The sequence below is a fragment of the Podarcis filfolensis genome (genome assembly GCF_964270895.1).
Source record: "Podarcis filfolensis genome assembly, chromosome: Z".
NCBI lineage: Eukaryota > Metazoa > Chordata > Lepidosauria > Squamata > Lacertidae > Podarcis > Podarcis filfolensis.
The window spans coordinates 34,242,098-34,263,301 of NC_139617.1; the positions used below are offsets into that span (position 1 = coordinate 34,242,098).

Genomic DNA, 21,204 nt, shown 5'->3' on the forward strand with positions numbered 1-21,204 from the left:
GTATAAGCCAGCAGAAGAAATATGGACCTAACAACCCCTTTGCCATATATGGAAGATCGCCATATATGGACATAACTGCCCATTGGCTTAGTCTCTGCTTGAACAAGTGTGTAAATACTGCTGTTTGAAATATTTGGGCAAAAGATTCCTGCACTTCAGGGGGTTGGACTAGATGATCCCTTGGGATCCTTTCCAACTCAGCTGGTTCTATGGGTTGCAACACATAGCAATGCTTTTAATAAAGATGTCCTGTTTGGGGGCCTGGATTGTTTTGGCCATCCAAACTGAACCCATGGGGTTTTTTTGCGGTGGGGTGTGGGGCTTCCAATGCTTTCCCTGGACTAGCTCACAGGGTTGTTGGGAAGATAAAATGGGAAGAACTACGCTTGCCACCTTGAGATCCCGAGAGAAGGAAATGTGAGATATAAATGAGATGAATAAGTAAATATCAGGAAGGTGCAAGAGACTTTAGAGCCCATAATCTAGTGGCAGACACTTGCTTGGTACAGATGTCTCCTAACACTCTGTCGCTATGCTCCCCATAAGTGAGTTGTTTCAGTTTATCCTGGTACGCTGTAGGGCTAAGAATAGGTACAATGCAATGGCAGAATTGCCATGCTTCCCAAACCGGGAGCTGCAAAGCCTGCACAAGCAGTCATGGGATTTATAAGAAAACCCCGAATAATGGGCGCTTTTAATCCTTAACTTGTATAATGAATAAACTCGGTACAGCTTTTTGTTTTGTTGGGCATATTGTGATGCTGCATTGTGACTTGTAACTGGACTTCAGAAAGGCTTGAGCCTTATGCCCCAACACTCAGTTACCACTTTCTGGAGGCAGACCTGGCAGTTCGTCAGAAGGTGACCAAGCAAGCAGTTGTTCTGAGTGACTAGGACAGCTTCTCTCTGATGGGCAGGCGCTGAATACATAATACCTTTGCCCTATGCATCAGTAATGATCTGAGGTTCCATCTCCTGCCAGTCAGTCCCCACAGTGACCTCCCCGTTGGCAAAATGCCAGCTTAGCCATTAGACTGACACTTGCAAAAGTTGACTTTATTGTGATTAAAACTACTCTCAATGGCCATAGTTCGTTCTATCCAAAAACCGGCATGTTTTTAGGGTAAGCATTTACAGCTTACGAAGCAATATCCTGCAATCGGATGGTTGGCATTCTTACATTCCCATAAACAAAACATACCCGGGTAGCTAGAATGCTGTTGCATGATTTACCCATTTTTAGTTTATTGCCGTTTTTAATTTATTGAAGGTGTTAACAAATTTTGGTGGGGGGTTGTGTGTTTTTTTACCAACAATTTTATTGTTTTATCTTTTTTTGTAAATTGCTTTGAGGTTTCTTTACAATCAAGCAGTGTATAGGTGTTGTTTTTTTTAAAAAAAATTAAGTGTGAATAACTTTGTCACAACTGCAGAGATTTCACCAGATCCCACATTAAGCAAGGCATTAAGTGAATTTTTGCTCGGATGCTTCGAGTAACCGTTATAAAACAGCAATGGAGCAGTTATAATGCATGAAAACGATGACTGCTGAAAACGAAGGTCTAAAATTCACTTGAGATCTGGTTAGCCATGGGGGAGAAGAGGGGGCAGCTTTACTGATCCAGAAAAGCTCTGATGTTCAGCCAAGCAAGTCTTCCTCTGCAGGCAAATATGCTCTTGATTCAAACAATTCTTTAACTCTTGGACCACAGAAATATCTTCTGGGAGATCCTGCCATGACACTGCTGTGGCTAACTAAGATCTGCCCTGGAGAAATCACTCTCTATTAATAAACAGTGTTCCTAAGAAAACAAAACCACACTAGAAAACAGGAAGCATCTTGTTCAGGGTGGAGAAGCAGGGGAACTTGTTAATTTATCCACTGTAGCCATGGCTCTCCAACTTGCATCCTTTGTTGTCATAGAGCTAATGAGATCAACACATTATTTCCAAGAAAACAAAAACCAAGAAGCCAAAACAGGTGATGGGACCCAGCCCTGCTTCTTGGCTTCTTATAAGCTAGCTACTGAGGATGAGGGATGTTTCCAGACTGTCAGTAGTTCACGGGAGGGAATCAACGGCATACATTGAAACATTGGTTTTTGTGCTATTAAGGAGAAGGAAGGAGCTCAATGGTAGACCATTTGCTTTGCATGTAGAAGGTCCTAGTTATGAAGTTATGAGGACTTTTTAGGGAAAAGGCACTTGTAGTAGAGCACTTGCTTTTCAGGCAAAAGCTCCTAGGTCCAGTCCCTGGCAGCATCCCCAGGTAGGCTTGGGGAAAATACCACTTTAAATGTATAGTGCAGATGAGGCCTTAGTGAGGAGACAGCTTAAAGAGAGGTGGGCAAGCGAACTGCTTCTAGACTTCCTTCTACACTAGTACAACAGACTAAGAACATAAGAAGAGCCAGGTGGATCAGGCCAATGGTCCATCTCGTCCAACATCCTGTTCTCATAGTGGCCAACCATATTTCTCTTCAAGGCAACCTTCAGAGCCAAGGTTTGGGAGGCAAGGAAGGGAGAGAAATCAATGCTTGATTAAGCATGCAGCCAGCCATGTTGACCCATTTGGTGAGGAGGGGGCTCAACCTAGCAGTAATACCAATGCCTTTGTTCAAACCTACTATATGCAGAAACAAAACAGAACAGAACAAAAAAACCCACCAGCAAGCTGGCTTTGTCTTCAGAGAGTGGATGCTTAAAAAATTAGAAAAAAAGAGCAGCTTGGGGAGGAAGAGAAAGAAAAAAGGTTGCAGATGGTAACAGTCCTGCCTGCATGATGGAAGTCTTAATTTAGTGATTCAGGAAGCTCTTTGCAGACTAAATAAGTGAGTTTATGCCAAGTGCAGAAAGCTCTCAGGTTGCACCAAAAGTATACTGGAATGAAAGGAGTAATTGATGCTCTCCAACTCTGAAAATAGAACGAAAGGAAAAAGCCCAGCAGTTATTGGGATCCGTCTTGGAACGCCTAGATCCCTTGCAAGGCAAAGATGCAAAAGAAAAAATGTGGCAGACCTTTACACATTACTGAAACTGGAAACTGTTTGCCACCAAATGGTATGTGCAGCATTAAGGGAAGCCAAATTGCTAAGTGTTACCAAGTGGTGGAAAGGTTGGGTTGGTTCTCTGTCACTTAAGAGATGCAGTGAGAGATCCTTGGAGCATGGAATCTGTCTTCTCGTGCTGTAGCTCAGTGGCAGAACACCTGTTTTGCACGTAGAATGGTCCCAGGTTCAATCCCCAAGGGCATGTCTAGGTAAGGCTGGGAAGGTTCCCTGCCTGAAACCCTGAAGAGCTGCTACCAATCACTATTGACAATACTGAGCTAGATGGACCAAGGATGTGACTCAGGCAACTTCTGGCATTCCTATTTAATTCAGCCCTTTATATTCAGAACTATGAGAACTAGAATCTTACTTATTTTTTTAGGGAAAGGGTCATGCTGGTAAAAACAACAACACCCTTTTCTGAAAAGCTTAGAGAGCTTCTACATGATAGTATAGACAATACGGTAGTAGTGGTAGTAGTAGTAATAATACCTTGCCCATCTAGCTGGGTTTCCCCAGCCACTCTGGGCGGCTTACAATACATCTAAAAACACAGTAAAACATCAAACATATAAAACTTCCTGATACAGGGCTTCCTTCTAAAAGTTGTGTAAGCTCCTTGACATCTGATGGGAGGGTGCCACTACTGATAAGGCCCTCAGTGTCCAGTTTGAGCAGTGAGAGTGGGGGCAGTCCTTCAGGTATGCTGGGCCAAGACCAAAGCACCAACACTTTGAATTGCGCTCAGAAACATATTGGAAGCCACATTCTGGAATTGGTATAGTTTCTGGGTCACCTTCAAAGGTAGCCCCACGTAGAGTGCATTGCAGTAGTCCAAGCAGGAGATAACCAGGGCATGCACCACTCTGGCGAGACAGTTTGCGGACAGGTAGGGCCTCAGTGGGCGTACCAGATGGAGCTGTGCCTCTATGGACAGCTGTGACAAATGACTCCCAGGCTGCGCACCTGGTCCTTCAGGGGTACAGTTACCCTGTTCAGGACCAAGGAGTCCCCCACGGCCGGCCGGCCCATGTCCCCCCAAAACAGTATATCTGCCCTGTCATGATTCAACCCCAATCTGTTAAACGCCATCCATCCTCCAATCTTTAGCTGAACCAGGGGTCTAAGTCAATATAAGGTAACATCCTGTGTGCCTTTTGGGAAAAAGAAGCACAGCAGCCTAGCAGCAGAGCTGCTCTGATAAATCATACACTATTTAGGGTAAGCCCCCGGGGCCCAGTAGGTTTATCAAAGCACAGCATTTGGCTTCTGCAGTGATAGGCAAATACTGTGAAAACAATGGTTGAGTGCTGGGCAAATACTGATAATAATGGCTCAGTGCTAGGCAAATACTCCAAGAATGAATGGTCATGTTGCACCCCCCTGTAAGTAGCATTCCTCCGCTTTGTATTTTAAGCTCCACAAGCAAGTCCACACCCAAAGGGTACACAGTGCCTGTGTGCGGAACAGTCAATCAGAAGAACAAAAAACAGGTCTTTGCTACTGCAACAGTTACGGAAGAAATCAAGCCGTCAAGAGCAGATTCAGTCAGGAAATTTTCATGTCGACGTGGTTGGGGTGATGGTGCAGAAGATGACAGAGGAGACAGGACCAAAAAAATGTGCCCTGTCCATTGATGTAGAAATTTGATTAGACATTAGATATAGATTTTGCTTTTGTTTCAATGTTAATTGCATTTAACTTTTAGACAGAATGCATCAAATGAATAATTCCTGTGTGCCTGCATTTTGCAACCCTCACGCTTTCCTTTCCAAGATATAAACATGCAATCTTTTCTGATCCTAAATGTGGCACAAATGGCCAGCCAGGATCTTTTCTTAATGTTAACACTAGGGTGTAAATTCAGCATCTCCTTGAAGCTCCTGGAGAGGTCTGGAGAGTGGCACCACAAGAATGGGCCTTTTCTGTAGTTGCTCTCCGTTTGTGGAATGCTCTCCCCAGGGAGGTTCGCTGGCGCCTTCATTTAGGCACCAGACAAAAAGGGTTCTTTAACCTCTTTGGCTGATTGTCATTAGAAGCCCATTTAAATGTGAGGTGGAAGGGGGAGCGTATTGGTTTGTTTCTGTTCTTATTTTTATTATGTGTTTTGTGTTTTTTATACTGTAATTTTATGTTGTGAACCGCCCTGAGATCTACAGGTATAGGGTGGTATTGTGATAGGAATTTTGAGGTCTTGGATATATGTTAAATGTTCATAAGTGTACCAACCAAGCACATACATAGATCAGCACAGGAAGACCGACCTGGAACCATTTTGTTTCCCAACCTGTCCCAAACTGACTAAATGTTTTCTCTGCAAGGTCAGAGCCTCCCCATTGTCTTTTCCTTCACAAATCCTGTCTTAAGGGTATGTCTGTGTTTGAATAGGGTGTGAGCCTGTGACCTGGCCCAGGAACTAAGCATTTATCATTACAAAAGACTGGCCAGGCTACCCAGGCAATCCAATCAAGTAATGCCAGACAAGAGATAAACAACGACAGGAGAAAAACAACATTCAAATTTCTGTTTAGACCGCCTTTTCTGTGATGTAGGTATGATGTATCTGAGGGGTGATCTTAGGTTACACCCCTTCTGTGATGTTTCTGGGGTTGGTCTTGATCTACAGGGTGGCAATTTCAAAAGTCTTTATAAGGCCTTGCGTGCCATTTTTCGGGGCTCCTCCTCTCTCCTGCGGGTGAGGGGAGCACCCTGTTGCAACAGATCAATAAAGATTGAGCTTACTAGCTGCTTTGCTTCTTAATATTCTCTGGTTGGTCTCTGTTATTCTCTCCTACCAATAGGGAACCTATGTAAGGACTCTATATGGGCTCTTGGATACCCCATAAGGGAAAAGGGCAATTTTTGTTTACAACAGTTTACAAATTTAATAAAGCAAGTAAGCAAACAAACAAGTAAATTTTAAAAGTATGATAGTTGAGGCCAAATGGCTTGGGAAACTTGGGAAGCTGATATCAGTATGGAGCAATGCATGTTTACGTCCCATAATAACCTGTAACCTTTCTTGATGTATGTAGAATGTAGATGTTTTGAAGTTTTTTGACCCTTGGTGTGGTGTGTTTGAAATCCCTATATAACTTCAAGGCAGTCCTCCCTAGTTGGCAGCTTGTTCAGAACAACCATCAGAAGAATGCGCCCTAGCCCAATCCATGAATGCAGTGCTCCTTTGGTCTAGTCAATCTTAACTAGAATCTAACATGGCAGCAACGACTCTGCCATAACCCACCTGTTGTAGCCTAGTTTAGAGAAGCAAACTTACTCCTTGTAGCCAACACAGCTCTGCCCTTCAGTAGGGAGGAACAGTCAGGAGACTGCCAACGCCCTACATCATCTGCCACCTGAGGCAGTCACCTCACCCTGCCTAATGGTAGGGCCTGCCCTGTACAAAAGATACTGGAAGACCATTCCCAGCCCAAATATCTTCTGTGCCCCCCGCACCACATTCAATCCCCTTCTCTTACCCTGTTGGCTGTGACAGCCAGGTTCTGCAGATTTTGCAACAGCCTGATGTCTGCTGGTATCGAAGTCAAGAGGTTGTGGCTGAGATCTAAATACCGAAGCTTCCGGCAGTAGAAGAGCTGGGTGGGGATCTTCTCAATCTTGTTGCGGTTCAGGTAAAGGCGCTCCAGGTTGGTGAGGTTGCCGATCTGCATGGGGATGTAGGCAATGTGGTTGTACCACAGCTTAAGGCAAGTGAGGCGGTGCAAGTGCTGGAAGCTAATGATTTCCTCAACGGTTTTGAGGTTGTTGTCCTTGAGGTCGATCTCCTGGAGGTTCTGGAGGCTGAAGATGGAGTGGGGGATGCGCTCCAAGTCGCAGCGGATCAGCTCCAGCTCTGTTAGGTTAACCATCTTCTTGAGGCTATTGAGGACGATGAGCTTGGTGCCCTCGTTGTTGATGGAGAGCTTCTGGAGGTGCACTCCAACATCTGTCACCACCTGGGGAAGCTTTGTCAGGTTGCTCTTCAACCTCAGGACCTTGAGCCTCTTCAACTCCCTCAAGCCATCAATTACAATGTACCGGTTGTTCTCAGCACTTAGGTTCCCGGTCAGGTGGAGTTCTTCAAGAGTCTTCAAGCTGTAAATCCAAAGAGGGATCTCCTTGATGTCCGTGAACTTGATGTGCAAGGATTTCAAGTTCTCCCTCAAGAAGGCGAGGGCCGGGGCCTCTATCTTGGCCGCTGTATGGTACAGCCACAGTTCCTTGAGGCTGGTGAGCTGAGCAATGCTTGGTGGGATGGTGACATCAGGGATGAGCTCTAGCTTCAGGACCTCCAGTTCAAGGAGGTCAAAGACAGTGTCTGGGATGCCACTGAGCATGAAGAGGTGCAACTCCAGCTTCTCCTGAGAGTTTTTGGTGATCCTCTGGCGCAGCTTCTCCAAGGTCCATTCATTGTTGAGGTTCAGTTGCCGGAGTTTGTTCTCGCTCACTTCGGAGAGGAAGACAGCAAAGCGTTTGGAGTAGAGGGGGTCATACTGGTCAATGAGGTGTAGCATGAAGGCAAAGTCATTTTTTACATCAGGGATGTCACTGTAGCTGCTCTCCTCCCGGATGGACTCAAAGGAGTACTTCTTGAGGGACCGCCGGAGCATCCACCAGAGGGTGTACATGCAGATCAAGCCATAGAAGATCACCAGGCTGATGTAGAAAGACGCCAGGATTTTGAAGAGGGTGGCAAGAGGATGAGCACAACGATACATGCGGTAGCCTGTCAGGCTTTCAATGTCTACCTTACAGTCCACATCAAAGGCGATGTTGCTGACATAATAGACAGTGTAGCAAATTATGAGGATGAACTTGATCACCTTGATGATGGTTTGCCTCATGTAGAGGCGGTAGACAATGTCTCCTTCCTCCACATGTGTCCGGAACTTCTTGACCTTCTCAAAGAGTGCCTTGGCTTGCTCGCCTTCCTTCTTGTCCAGGACACCATTCTCTGTCCGGTCCACAATTCCTTGCTCAATCCGAGATTTTGTCCGCTGTAGCATCGGGGCCGTGGCTTCCACATCCTCACTAACTGTGGAAGACTTCTTGTCCATGGAGCCATTCATCTTCCCGAAGGTGGGCTTGGGGTCACTCTCCTCCACCACTGTCTCCGAGAGGGCCCTTGTGGTCCATGGGGAGTCAAAACACTTGAGTAGGATGGAGACAAAATGCTCCAGCTTAGAGCTGGTCCGTGGGAACTTGAACCAGAAGTTACTGCAAGCCAAGAAGATCAGTGTATGCATTAGCACCAAGTAAGGGAAATACTTGGCAAACCAATGAAGGCAGTTTTCATAGCACACAGCATCCACGTAATTGTACTGGTGCCTGTCAAGTTCATATTTGATTCCTGTTGGCCCTGGCTCCATGGCTGCCACTAAAGAGGAATTAAAATAACTTGTGTCCAGGCTTGCAGTTGGCCAGTCCCTGGAAGAATCGTTGCAAGCGTCTTTGGTGACCCATTTGCAAGGCAAGCAAATCATTTTGTCCTGGGTGACTTGCAGCGTCCCACCAAATACCGCAATCATCAGCATCACAATGGAGATATAGTCTGTAAAAACGTCCCACCACGGCTTTAGGATGCGGTATGCCGGCTGGGTATCGGCAAAGTAGCGCAATTCTGTGACCGGAATCATGGTTCACCTGGAAAGGGGGAAGGAGGACACAAAAACACAGAGGCAGGATGTTACCAACAAAGAACAGCACATTTCCAAACTGACTACGAGGTGGTCAGGGTTACATTACAACAAAAGGATAGGGTTGAAATCATCGTACATTTAGTTCCAACAAAGATACAGGCAGTCAATGGAACTGCACAAATGAAGGCGATGGAGAGGCGGATTTTTCAGTCCAGGGGCAGCATTCCCTTTATATCAACCTTTGGGGGGGGGCACGTGCCAGAGGTGGGTGGGATAGAGGCAAAAGTGGCTAGAGCAACTAGCACTTTAAATATATAGTACAGAGGGGGCCTTCACTGTAAGCTTCTAGGGCGGGTTACAACATCATCATCATCATTTATCATCATCATATTTTTATTCATTTTTCTTTTTCGTTCATTACATACATCTCAAATTCTTAACATTTACTATATATTCCTCCCTCCCCTCCCCTCCCCTCCAAGGCTTCCCCCAACTTCTGCTTCTGGTTTGGTTCTATTTTCACCCACTTTGTTATCTCTTAACAGAAAGTTATTAATAACATAACATCAAGCCTAAAAACATAAAAGTAACAGTAAATGCACCATCATATTTCACTATCTTCTAAACATTTTCTAATGCTAATAATGTGAATGTTTATTTAAATCCTGCCATCAAGTCTATTGACTTTCTTTGTTTCTGCAAATATAATATGAATGGTTCCCAATCTTTTTCATAGTCTCCGTTGTCTTTTTCTCTTAGTCTTTCTGTCATTTTTGCCAGTTCCACATAGTTCATCAACTTCTCTTGCCATTGTTCTTTAGTTGGTATTTCTCCAGTCTTCCAATTTTGTGCATTCAACATTCTTGCTTCTGTAGTGGCTTACATAAATAAAGTCCTCGTTTCCTTTGGTATGTCTTGACCTAAAATACCTAACAAAGGCTTCTGGGTTTTTTTACAAAAGTTATTTTCAACATTTTCTTCAATTCATTATATATCATTTCTCAGAAGGGTTTTACCTTTTTACAATCCCACCACATATGATAAAACGTACCTTCTGTTTCACATCTCCAACACTCTTTCTTTTCATTTTTATACATTTCTGCCAATTTAACCGGTGATAAATACCATCTGTACATCATTTTCATATAGTTCTCTCTCAATAATATGCAATCTGTAAATTTCAAATTTACTTTCCACAATTTTATCCAGTCCTGAAATTGTATATTATGTCCTACATCTTGTGCCCATTTAATCATTACTGATTTTGCTTCTTCATCTTTGGTCTCCCACTCTAAAAGAATATTATATGCCTTTTTAAATAATTTTGTATTTTCTTCTATCACTTCCCTTTGGAAGTTGGAAACGGAATATGAGAAGCCTTTTTTGTTATCCTCCTTAAAAATATCCTGTCATTGTCTATGAGGGTTACAACATTAAACCATAGTATCAAAAACAATTTAAAACAACTTGCAATCATAAAAACAAGGTGGATCCTAAAAACAGACACAACAGGTATCAAAGGCCAGGGTACAGAGGAAGCTGTATGAAGAAGGTCCTAGGCACACCTCTGGGGGGAGGGAGTTCCATAGCTTAGGTGCCACCGCAGAAAGTTCCCTCTGCCAAGGTGGCACCCACAGAGCCTCTGCGGGTGGAGGAACTACCAAGAAGGCCCTCTTTGCCGATTTCATCACCCAGGAGGGTCTTACAGGGAAGGAGGCAGTCTTTCAGATATTTGGGGCTGGAATTAACTTTGGCACATTCATTTTAACGGGTCTACTGCAAGTGTAATCTTGTGGGATTCAACCCAAAGAATCAGAGGTTGTGGTTTTGGTTTTTTTATGTCCTCCAAGAAGCAGGAAAACTGGTTGTTCCCAACGCAGAGAAATGTTGCGGAATACATTAACCAGCCGATTTTGTTCCAAGCATAGAGCCACTGAGATATGGTAACCTGCCTCGTAACTTTATGCAAAACTTTCACCTGGTATCTGCAAAACCACATTGAGAAGCAGAAGCAGAAGCCAGAGTGCAGTGTACATGTATAAATCACAAAGTTTTGTGGTGGGGGCTTTGTGTGTGTGGACGCGAATGCGTGCAAAGGAATAGGCACTAAGGATAAAGTCACTTGGGCCTCTGTGCAAGAAGCACTGTTCGTTTTCTTTCTAATTTCCGTGAGCTCAGCAAGTGGAAGGAAACGCAAAGGAGATGGGAATCAAAAGATTATTTCCTGGCTGTGGCCACTCCCACCTGGCAGTAGGCTCCTCTGCTAGAACTCAAGAGACAAAGGTTCACATGAGGGTAACCAGAAGCAGTCTACTCTGGAGTCACCAACCTTCCTGGGGCTCACAGCCACATCTGGATAAACTGGTGTGGGAATCACACAGAGACACTGCAACCAAGGAAATATCAAGACTCTGTTCCTGCATTGCATGATCCATGGGGTTCCTTCCAACTCTTCAATTCTGTGATTCTATCCTACTGTCTACAATATAATGCTTTATTTAAAAATTAATATCTTTGGAGATATTTGCAACCCCCTCTTCAGTCAAAAAGGTTCCTGGACAGGTTTGCATACAATTGATTGAAACAAAGATTACAATTGACGGGGGTGGGGGTGGGGGATCATCCCTAAGATAGTTGGATGGCGCCTTGTACACACGCGTTCTGCAGTCAAGCTAGTGCCAAACATATTGCTCTGCTTTCCTTTGGGCCAAATCAGTGAAGCCAAGTGTCTTGTCTTTTGAGCAGCCCAGGACCTCCATACACACAGCCCAGGCTTGCACACAGGGGAGGCCACTTCAGTGCTGCTAATGCAGCAGTTCAACTTCACCTTCAAAGGTGCACTCCATTGTCCCTTGAGACAGAAGGATGCCAACAAGTACTCCTGCTATGGACACCCATTAAAATTTATGGGCATGGCAAACTTAGGCCCAATGATTTCAATGGGCCCACTCAGAGCAGGACTATGGTTGGATATAACTTTTTGCATACCACTTATGTATTTATATATTAAAGTATTTTGGAAATGCTTTTAATGAAAATGAATAAATAACCCACTCAATGGGTTCTCTCTCTCTCTCTCTCTCTCTCTCTCTCTCTCTCTCTCTCTCTTCCTAAGCAGATATGATGGTCCCATTATATTGATTGAATCAATAAATCCCATATCCTGATCAAACATCCCCTATATACTACTGAAAAATGGCTGGGTTGGTCGTTTGCTCTGATGTTTGCTCTATGAACTCAATAGCTCTTCCTTAGTCTTTCAGAAATTCTCACTTGACCCTTACCCACATTCTGTTTGATGTCAGCTCTGCTTAACAACCTACCCACTTGAGACACTCAACAAATATCCCTTTGTAGCACAACTTGCTCACATTCACACACAATACTTCAAGGTCTGATCCACCAACGGAACCAATTAATTGAGCTTTGAGAAGCAATGCCAGTTTTTCTAACAAAAACAAAATCTGCACAAGGTAATTTACGTCATAATTGTTTTTTTCTCATGCCCCAGAGGGGCAGAGAGGCTATGGCCCTCCAGATGTTGTTGGATGACAACTCCCATCATCCTTGACCTTTAGCCATGCTGATGGGGGCTGACGGGAGTTGAACATCTGGAGGGCCACAGATTTCCCTATTCTGGTCCTAAAGAGTGATCTAATTTAGTATGTTTATTTGACTTGTTTTTGATAAACGAAGCTAAAAAAAATCACTCTTGTTGATTTTTCTCTCCACCCCCCCCCCCATATATAAGTATGCGATCTGAAATGTTTTGAGAGGAAATACCGTAGTATACAGCACATATTTAAACTGTAGAAGTCGCTCCCACAGTAATGGCCACCAAACTGGATGGCTTTAAAAGAAGATTAGACAAATTCATGATGATGGAGGAGGAGGAGGCTACCAACAGTGGCTAGCAGTGCTTGCCTCCATGGTCAGTAATGCTTCTCAACACTAGTTGCTGGAAACCATAGGAAGGAAGAGTGCTTGTGCTCAGGTCCTGCTTTCTGGTTTCGCATTGGGGCATCTAGCTGGCCACTGTGAGAACAGAATGTTGGACTAGATGGAGCTCTGGTCCAATCCAGCACATCTCTCCATATGGAAGTCTTCTGTGACAGCAGAACCTCCATGCCCAGGGGCAGCGTATCTATGAATACCAGATGATGGGAAACACAACTTGAGGTTTGCTGCTGGGACATCTGGTTGGCTACCGTGAGAACAGGATGCTAAGCTAGATGGGCCCCCTTTGGCCTGATCCAGGAGGACCCTTCTCAGGTTCTTAAGTAAACAATGCTTAATGTTACACGATAAATATTGTTTTTATTGGAACACTTGTAAAAATTAGAAGATATTACTTAAATGATGCAAAGGTGTTAAGAAAAGAAGATGTAATACAGAGTTTTAGCAGACTAATAAATTTTAATTTTCCCAAGAACTGCACATTGTGTGCTGAGTCATATACTTGCCAGGAATAATCAACCTGGGGGAAAAAATACAGTTTTGATACTGCCAAGCCGGTCTTACATCGTATCTGCAATTGGCCTCCATCCATTGTTATTGATGAGCTTATGAAACGGGGGGGGGGGGGTTCCAATGCAAAAATGAAACAGTGGAAATTTTTCAAGCTGGAAAACTTTCCAAACCACATCCCAGGCTCTGAATGACAAGAGCTAGAACTATCAATTCTCTAATCATAAAAAGAGCCAATTTTGTGACGGTTCTCCATTAAGCTTTCGCCTTCTGGATTTTTTTATATGTTTTATAATATATTCCTTAACCACCCCTTCACCAAAAGATTCCAGGTTCATCGCACAAAAGTGTCAGTAAAAACCAATTCACTTTTTGCAAAGAGTTATTGCATTACACCCAACCCTTCTACTCCAATCAGCTCACATCAACAAGAAGAAACTTTGTTTTTCTAGTAGCACTGAACAAGACAATTTAAGAACAAACATAGTGTTATAAGAAAAAAACCCTGCTCCTTTTCCCTTATGGAGTACCCAAGAGCCCATATAGAGTTATTTTGTAGGTTCTCTATCGGTAGGATAAAATAACAGAGACCAACCAGAGAATACTGAGAAGCAAAGCAACTAGTAAGCCTGATCTTTATTAACTGTTGCAACAGGGTGCTCCCCCACACGCAGGAGAGAGGAGGACCACCCAGAACAAAGGTGTGCTCGCCCTTATATAGATATTTTAAATTACGCGCCCTGGAGACCAAGACCACTCCCAGAAACAGCATACCTACATCACAGAAAAGGCGGTCTACAACGGAAATCTGAGTGCATTGTTTATCTCCTGTCTGGCAAGTTACCTGATTGCATTATCTGGGTTTTGGCCACTCTTTTGTTATTATAACTACTCAATTCCTGAATCTAGGCCACAGGTCACAAGCCTGTTCACATCTTGAATGTGCCCTTAAGACATGATTTGTGAGGACAGGACCTGTGAGGAAAGAGACAATGGGGAGGTTTCCCACTTTGACCTTGCAGAGAAGTATTTGAGGTCAATTTGTTCAGGACCTTTTCTATGGGGTTTCAGACATGTGGTTTATATATACAGTTATGAACATTAATTTTTTTATATATGACCTTAAAATTATTATAACAATAGCAATGAATTTTAGAATGGGTGTGACACTTTGGGGCTAGCAATAAATAGTTGTCTTACTGGCTAAGTTAGGTGTGGGGAACCTATGGTCCTGCAGATGCTGCTCAGCTACAACTCTCATCATCCTTGGCTGTTAGCTATCTTGGGCGGAAGGGAGCTGTAGTTCAGCAACATCTGGAGAGCCAAAGTTTCCCCACACCTGGATTCACCCCAACCCTCCAGAGAACATTTAGGCAAGTGGGGAGAATGAAAGGTCTGTTGTGCAAGCCGAAGTCATTCCACAAGTTTAATGACTTCACTGGAAGCAAAACAAATTGCTTTAGGGCCGGATTTTAGGGACTGAGCAAAGAGAGAGTGTACATGCCTGTAATAGCCTCTCCACTCAACAGCTGAAAAACAAAAATAGTACAGTACAGACAGCTCACCTTCACGTTTAAAGCACTCAAGCACACAAACACCTGCAGAATGTTTGAATCAGCACCTATGCAAGATACGGTGTGTATGCATGGGCTTGTTTTTCTGCCAGACAGAGAGGCAGGGGCAGATGATGGCCCTGACATTAAGCCATCTACAAGACAAGAGATCCTATAGGTAACCAAGAGGGAGGTTGCCAGCGCAACTTGTGCATGATGAGACACAGAAAAAGAGTTTCCCCTTTGCAGGGGTTGCTGAGATCCACTGACAAAAGTGTAGGCACCTTATATGACAAGGATAAATCATGCATCAGACTGCGCATCTAAGCCATGTTCTAAACATTTTTAATTTGATGTCTCCTGCCCTGGGACCTTATGCTGAAGGATGAATAAGAAATCAAAATAAACAAATGCATGCACACGAAAGCTCATACCAATAACAAACTTAGTTAGTCTCTAAGGTGCTACTGGAAGGAATTTTTTTATTTTGTTTCGACTACGGCAGACCAACACGGCTACCTACCTGTAATAAGAAATCAAAGACGCTGGTGATTATTATTAATTATTGTTGTTGTTGTTGTTGTTGTTGAAATGGGCTACAAATGCTTAAAACAAACAGCTCAAGAAAGTGTGTGCCAAAAGACATTTCTTGCCTGGTGTGCAACTTGGGTCTACAAACAGTTTTAGTTCTAAAAACCACCAATGCTGGATTTGTTTCATTTGCCAAAGATTTTCCTGTCTGACAGTTATCATGCAATGGCCAGGATATATTGGGTGTCTTGCTTTTTGAGCAATCATACAGAAATTCATTTCACCCAGCACAGTCCATCAGCCTCAGAAGCTAGCATTGCTGAAAAAGGGGTGTGGGGATGAGCTGCATAATGACTACAGGCAGGGCCTCCAGGTATGACAACAAGTTAAGGGATGGATGTGGATCCAGCAAAATTTTCCTCCTCCAGCAAAAAAGCAAGGCCCCCACCTCTCCAGCCCTCTGACATAGAGGCACTGCATGGCTTGTGTGATGTTGTTTTGCTAGATTTGAGATGACAACTGGATGGCAAAGAGTTCTCATTTCTGCTGGCTCACCCTGGCAACCGCAGTTCATTAAAGTGATGGCGGAGCAAAAGAGACAGAAAGATGGAACAAATACAAGCATCTTTCTTTCTTTTTTGTGGGGGATACTTTGAGTACAAAGAGCCCAGAAAAAGTGATCACAGGTCCAAGCAGCAGAGCATACAAATGCCAAATGCTGCTTGAAAACCACACCTGATATACCCCTCTAGAAATATTAACAGAAGCTGCACCATCATCTATCTCCTGTTCCTTGGCAAAGCCCAGGAGTGGACCCCAGTGAATTCCCTCTACAGCTATGAGGACAGGAAATCTGCAAAACCTTTTATTAATTAGACCCATGGGGGGTGGGGGTGGGGGTGGAAGATGACAAGGTCTTGCTTACTCAGAAAACATGCACTGAAGATGCTTTAACTCAGACTAGTTATCCCAAACAAGCTTTTACAGTGCAGTCCTGATAAATGCCTACTCAAAAGTACCCTGCTGAGCTTCAAGGGATTTATTCTCAAGTATGGAAGGGATGTCTATAACCACCTTATAATAGCCAAAAGTGGTGAGGAATTTGTACCAACGTTTCATAAGAACACAGAAAGCTGCCTTACAGCAAGGCAGGCCATCAATCCACTTAGCTCAGTGTTGTCTGCACTGACAGGAAGCGGCTTTTTAGGGTTTCTAGTGGGGCCTCTCCCAGTGTTACTTGGAAATCCTGGGAATTAAAACATGGGACCTTTAGCATGCAAGGCAGATGGTCTAGCACTGAGCTATGGCCCTTCCCCACACAGAACATGTATGGGAAGGATTTTGGGATTCTAATCCATATTACAGCCAGAATACAAAAGCAACGATGGTGGATACAGTAGTTTGTCATTTCATAAAAATTACATGCCGCTTGATTGTAAAAAGAAAACCTCAAGGCAGTTTGCAAGAAAAAGGTAGCATGATAAAATTATCAATAAGAAACATTAACAACAATAATTTAAAGATTTCAGAAAATTAAAATAACAACACACTAAAAACATAGGAAAGCTCACATCAACTTTCTAAATATCTAGGTAGGCTTGCCTAAACAAAAATATTTTTAATAGGTGTCAAAAAATAGCCTGATATCTGTTGTAGATAGAAGGATATCAACTATGGGTATTGCTGCCTATGGCAGATGCCTTCGCTGCACATGAAGCTGTGTTCTAGGGGGAAACAGAAAGTCACAAGTGGCTAGAATTACACAGCAAATACGTAAGTGCAAAATATTAACCACTGTAATATCCATTTTCTATAATGGTTTTAATTTTTGGCAGGCATCATTTTCACATTTACATGTTTGTCACTTTCAGCTATGAGGACCTTGAAGCCTCAAGACAGAACACTTTTGAATCAAGGGGGGGAATGCCTACTAGCCTCAGTAAAACATGCTATGGCCTGTCAACACCCCTGCAGAGAGCATGGTTTAAACCATGGGTAGGCAAACTAAGGCCGGGGGCCCAGATCTGGCCCAATCACCTTCTAAATCCGGCCCACAGACGGTCCGAGAATCAGTGTGTTTTTACATGAGTAGAATGTGTCCTTTTATTTAAAATGCATCTCTGGGTTATTCGTGGGGCATAGGAATTCGTTCATTATTTTTTTCAAAATATTGTCCGGCCCCTGTCTGAGGGACAGTGGACCGGCCCTCTGCTGAAAAAGTTTGCTGACCCCTGGTTTAAATAAAATGGGTACTGGCACTGAGAAGCCTATCAACAGAAACTAGAATCAGGAAACATGGTGACCTGCAATTGTTTTTAGGCTTTTGTAAAAGCCAGCAATATTTAAAGATAGGACAGCACTCAATATTTTGTACCACCATCTGAAGGGCTGGCAGCAAAGCATTTCCTGGCCTATTTGCAATCAATTTCCTCTCACACCTCCACATATTCCTTAATATAGCATCTTCAGATTCTCAAGGTCAAGAGAGTCATTAATATGTCTCTTGTTTTAATACAGCCAAGAAGTTACGTAAAAGTCTATTCCAGTCACCGTTTCTATCCAAGGAAGGCCCAGATATGCCACTAGCCTATGCTGCATAGAACATACTTTTTTCTTCTTGTTTTTGATGTAATCTCATGTAGCCTCTGAAACATTTGATTCCGGACACCTGGACTTCTAAAATCTTTCATTGTGGCAGCACTCACACTTTGGAACTCCCTGCCAATTGACATCAGGCAGATTTCTTCATTGTACTCTTTTCCTTGCCCGCTAAAAAACACTTTGGTTTAGGCAAGCCTGCCCAGACCTGTAGCATGTTGACATGCATTTTAATCCATTTTTAGCTTATTGAAGGTTTTAAACAACTGTTTTTACAGACAAACACTTTGAGGTTGTTTTTACAATCAAGCAAATTTTTATGAAATACATAAATAATCCCTTATTTAAATTTAATAGCTGGGTTACTTGTCCTCCCCACCTCCCTCAGGGGCCTAAAATCTTAAAACTTTGACACCCAACAGAAATATTTACAGTGGTACCTCGGGTTACATACGCTTCAGGTTACATACGCTTCAGGTTACAGACTCCACTAACCTAGAAATAGTGCTTCAGGTTAAGAACTTTGCTTCAGGATGAGAACAGAAATCGTGTTCCGGCGGCGCGGCAGCAGCAGGAGGCCCCATTAGCTAAAGTGGTGCTTCAGGTTAAGAACAGTTTCAGGTTAAGTACGGACCTCCAGAACGAATTAAGTACTTAACCAGAGGTACCACTGTAATCAATCAAGTTTATGAGGCAACCAAATGCAGGCTACAGCCAAGGAGTGGGGTAACCATAAAAGAACTTGCCAAATAGTACAATACAAAAGTATACATTCACAGAAAAAAGAAACTTAAAGCATTGTCCTCATAATGCTATTCTAAGTTGGGACATTACACAACCAATCTAGACAAACACAAGACTTAGCTGTCCTTTTCAGAAAAAATTTTTTTTCCTGTATTACGGTACTTTAAGTGGCCACAGGTTCTAAAATCTTCATGCATTTCCCCCCTGGAATTTCATACAGACTACAGTATTAATCAATCATCTTCGATCACCCGACTTCCACAAATACAGAAGACTTGTTCTCTAGCAATATTATTCTACCTGCCTCCCCTTCCAGAAAGTTAGCTCCTGTTGTCTGAAAACACAAAGGAAAGGGCGTCTCAGACATAGTCTCTTCCCCATGCTTGTGTTTTTAAGACAGGAAAACTGAAGGGGTGGGGATCTACAGGTCTCGACTGCTTCAATATCCAGCCTTTTTAATCATTATTAGGCAATATAATATTGCTACAGGCAGGAAGCTAACAGGAACGCTGCTTTTCTAGCAGGCATGCCCCCAGCGAACTTCTCAAAAGCACCACCTGAAATTCTAAAAAAAAAAGGGGTGCGCGCACAAAGCTGCTTCTGTCCCGGCAGAGGAAGGAGGCCAATGAAAAACTCTCAGCCTCAAAAACTAGGGCAGTTACAAACAGATAGAGAGGGTGGGTGTAACTTTAGAAAAGAACTCTGCAATCTCTTTTGAGGAAAACTTCTCTTAGCAACAAGAGAGCTCAAAGAAAAGATGAAAAACAATGGGCGCATGTGGAAGTACCACAGCTAAGGCAAATCCCCAATTTTCTTGCAATAGTTTTGAGGGCAAATACAGGAGGAGGCATACCAAAGGCTCACAAACAGCAGCATAGAAATGGGTTAAGATTTTTGGGTTCAAATTTGGGATGGGAGGCCATTAAGCAAAGTACCGTTGTTACAACAGAGAGATAATTATAAGAATATGAGGTAAAAAGGTAAAGGTAAAGGACCCCTGGACGGTTAAGTCCAGTCAAAGGTGACTATGAGGTTGCGGTGCTCATCTCGCTTCAGGCCGAGGGAACCGGCGTTTGTCCACAGACAGTTTTCTGGGTCATGTGGCCAGCATAACTAAACTGGTTCTGGCGCAATGGAACATCGTGATGGAAACGCCGTTTACCTTTCTGCTGCAGCAGTACCTATTTATCTATTTGCACTGGCGTGCTTTCGAACTGCTAGGTTGGCAGGAGCTGAGACAGAGCTGTGGGATGTGGGTGGTGCTGTGGTCTAAACCACTGAGCCTCTTGGGCTTGCTGATCAGAAGGTTGGCGGTTTGAATCCCCGCAACGGGGTGAGCTCCTGCTGCCCTGTCAAAAGAATATAAGATCCCTGCTGGATCAGGCCAATGGCCCGTCTACTCACAGAATCATGGAAACATGGGATTGTAGAGTTGGAAGAGACTCCAGGGATCATTTAGTCCAACTCCCTGCAATGCAGGAATCTCAACTAGACCATACATGACAGACGGCCATCCAACCTCTGCTTAAACACCTCCAAGAAAGGAGAATCCATCACCTCTCATGGGAGTCTGTTCCACTGCTGAACAGCTCTTACTGCCAGAAAGCTCTTCCTCATATTTAGTTAAAATCTATTTCCTTGTCACTTGAAGTCATAGGTTTGGATCCTACCCTCCAGAGCAGAAGAAAACAAGCTTGCCCCATCTTCCACATGACACCCTTTAGATATTTGAAGATCGCTATCATGTCTCCTCTCAGTCTCCTCATTTCTAGGCTAAACATACCCAACTCCCTCAACCATCTCTCATAAGGCTTAGTTTCCCGACCCTAAATCATCTTGGTTGCCCTCCTCTGCAAACAACTCATATTTCCCACCCTTCCAAACCCAAAGGAGTCCAGGGTAGCAGACACAGCAATGATAACACATTTAAAAATAACCTGAGAATAGTTTTTAAACATTATCTCGAACCATTGGCCTTAGGGTTGCCATACCTTTCAGCCATCAAAATCAGGAATGTTTTAAAATTTCTCCCAAGAGTCAGTACAGAGGGAGACAGGTGCACCTCACAAAGGAGGGCATTCCACAAATGGGGAGCCACCACTGAGAAGTCAATCATGGGTCAATGCCAAATCTAGCAGCCCCCAGTGATGGTACCAAGAACAAGGCCCCCACCTGCCAGTTGTTGGGTGCCCTTTTAGGTACTGGGTGCCAAGACATTTAGAGCTTTATATCTTGACCTTTGGGTAGTATATTCCACAGGCATTTTAGTTTAAGCTTGATTTTATAGTTTTGACTGATTTTTTACATTTTCTGCATCACGTTTCTTGTACACAGTTTATAGATTATTGACACTAAGTGGCAGATAAGTATTTTAAATAAAGAAATAAGTAGTATTAATACCCTGAATTGAGATCCTTAGTTCACTTTCAGGATGGCGGCACATGGTCCCATCAGAATGCCCCACTTTCCAGTCTAGCAGGTGCATTCTGCACTGGCGGGTGGCCCCCGCCCCCCATCTTCAAGGGCAGCCCTGCAGACAGCGCATTACGGTAGTCCAATTAAACTAATTTAAACTCCTGACTCTGGCTGGGGACCCTGATATACAATGGAAGGAAAGGAGGG

At 43.5% G+C, this 21,204-nt stretch overlaps 1 protein-coding gene across 4 annotated transcripts in view; it reads right to left on the reverse strand.

The window, feature by feature from the left end:
• Nucleotides 1-21,204, reverse strand: part of LRRC8A (leucine rich repeat containing 8 VRAC subunit A) — a 37,414-nt gene that overhangs the window by 3,420 nt on the left and 12,790 nt on the right. For all 4 annotated transcript variants that reach the window (XR_014543835.1, XM_083596343.1, XM_083596344.1 and 1 more), the window contains one exon: nucleotides 6,530-8,693. Coding sequence is in view for 3 of the 4 variants with exons in the window: in XM_083596343.1 (XP_083452469.1) it covers nucleotides 6,530-8,686 (2,157 nt within the window). In the remaining variant the exon portion in view is untranslated. The remainder of the gene's footprint in view (nucleotides 1-6,529; nucleotides 8,694-21,204) is intronic.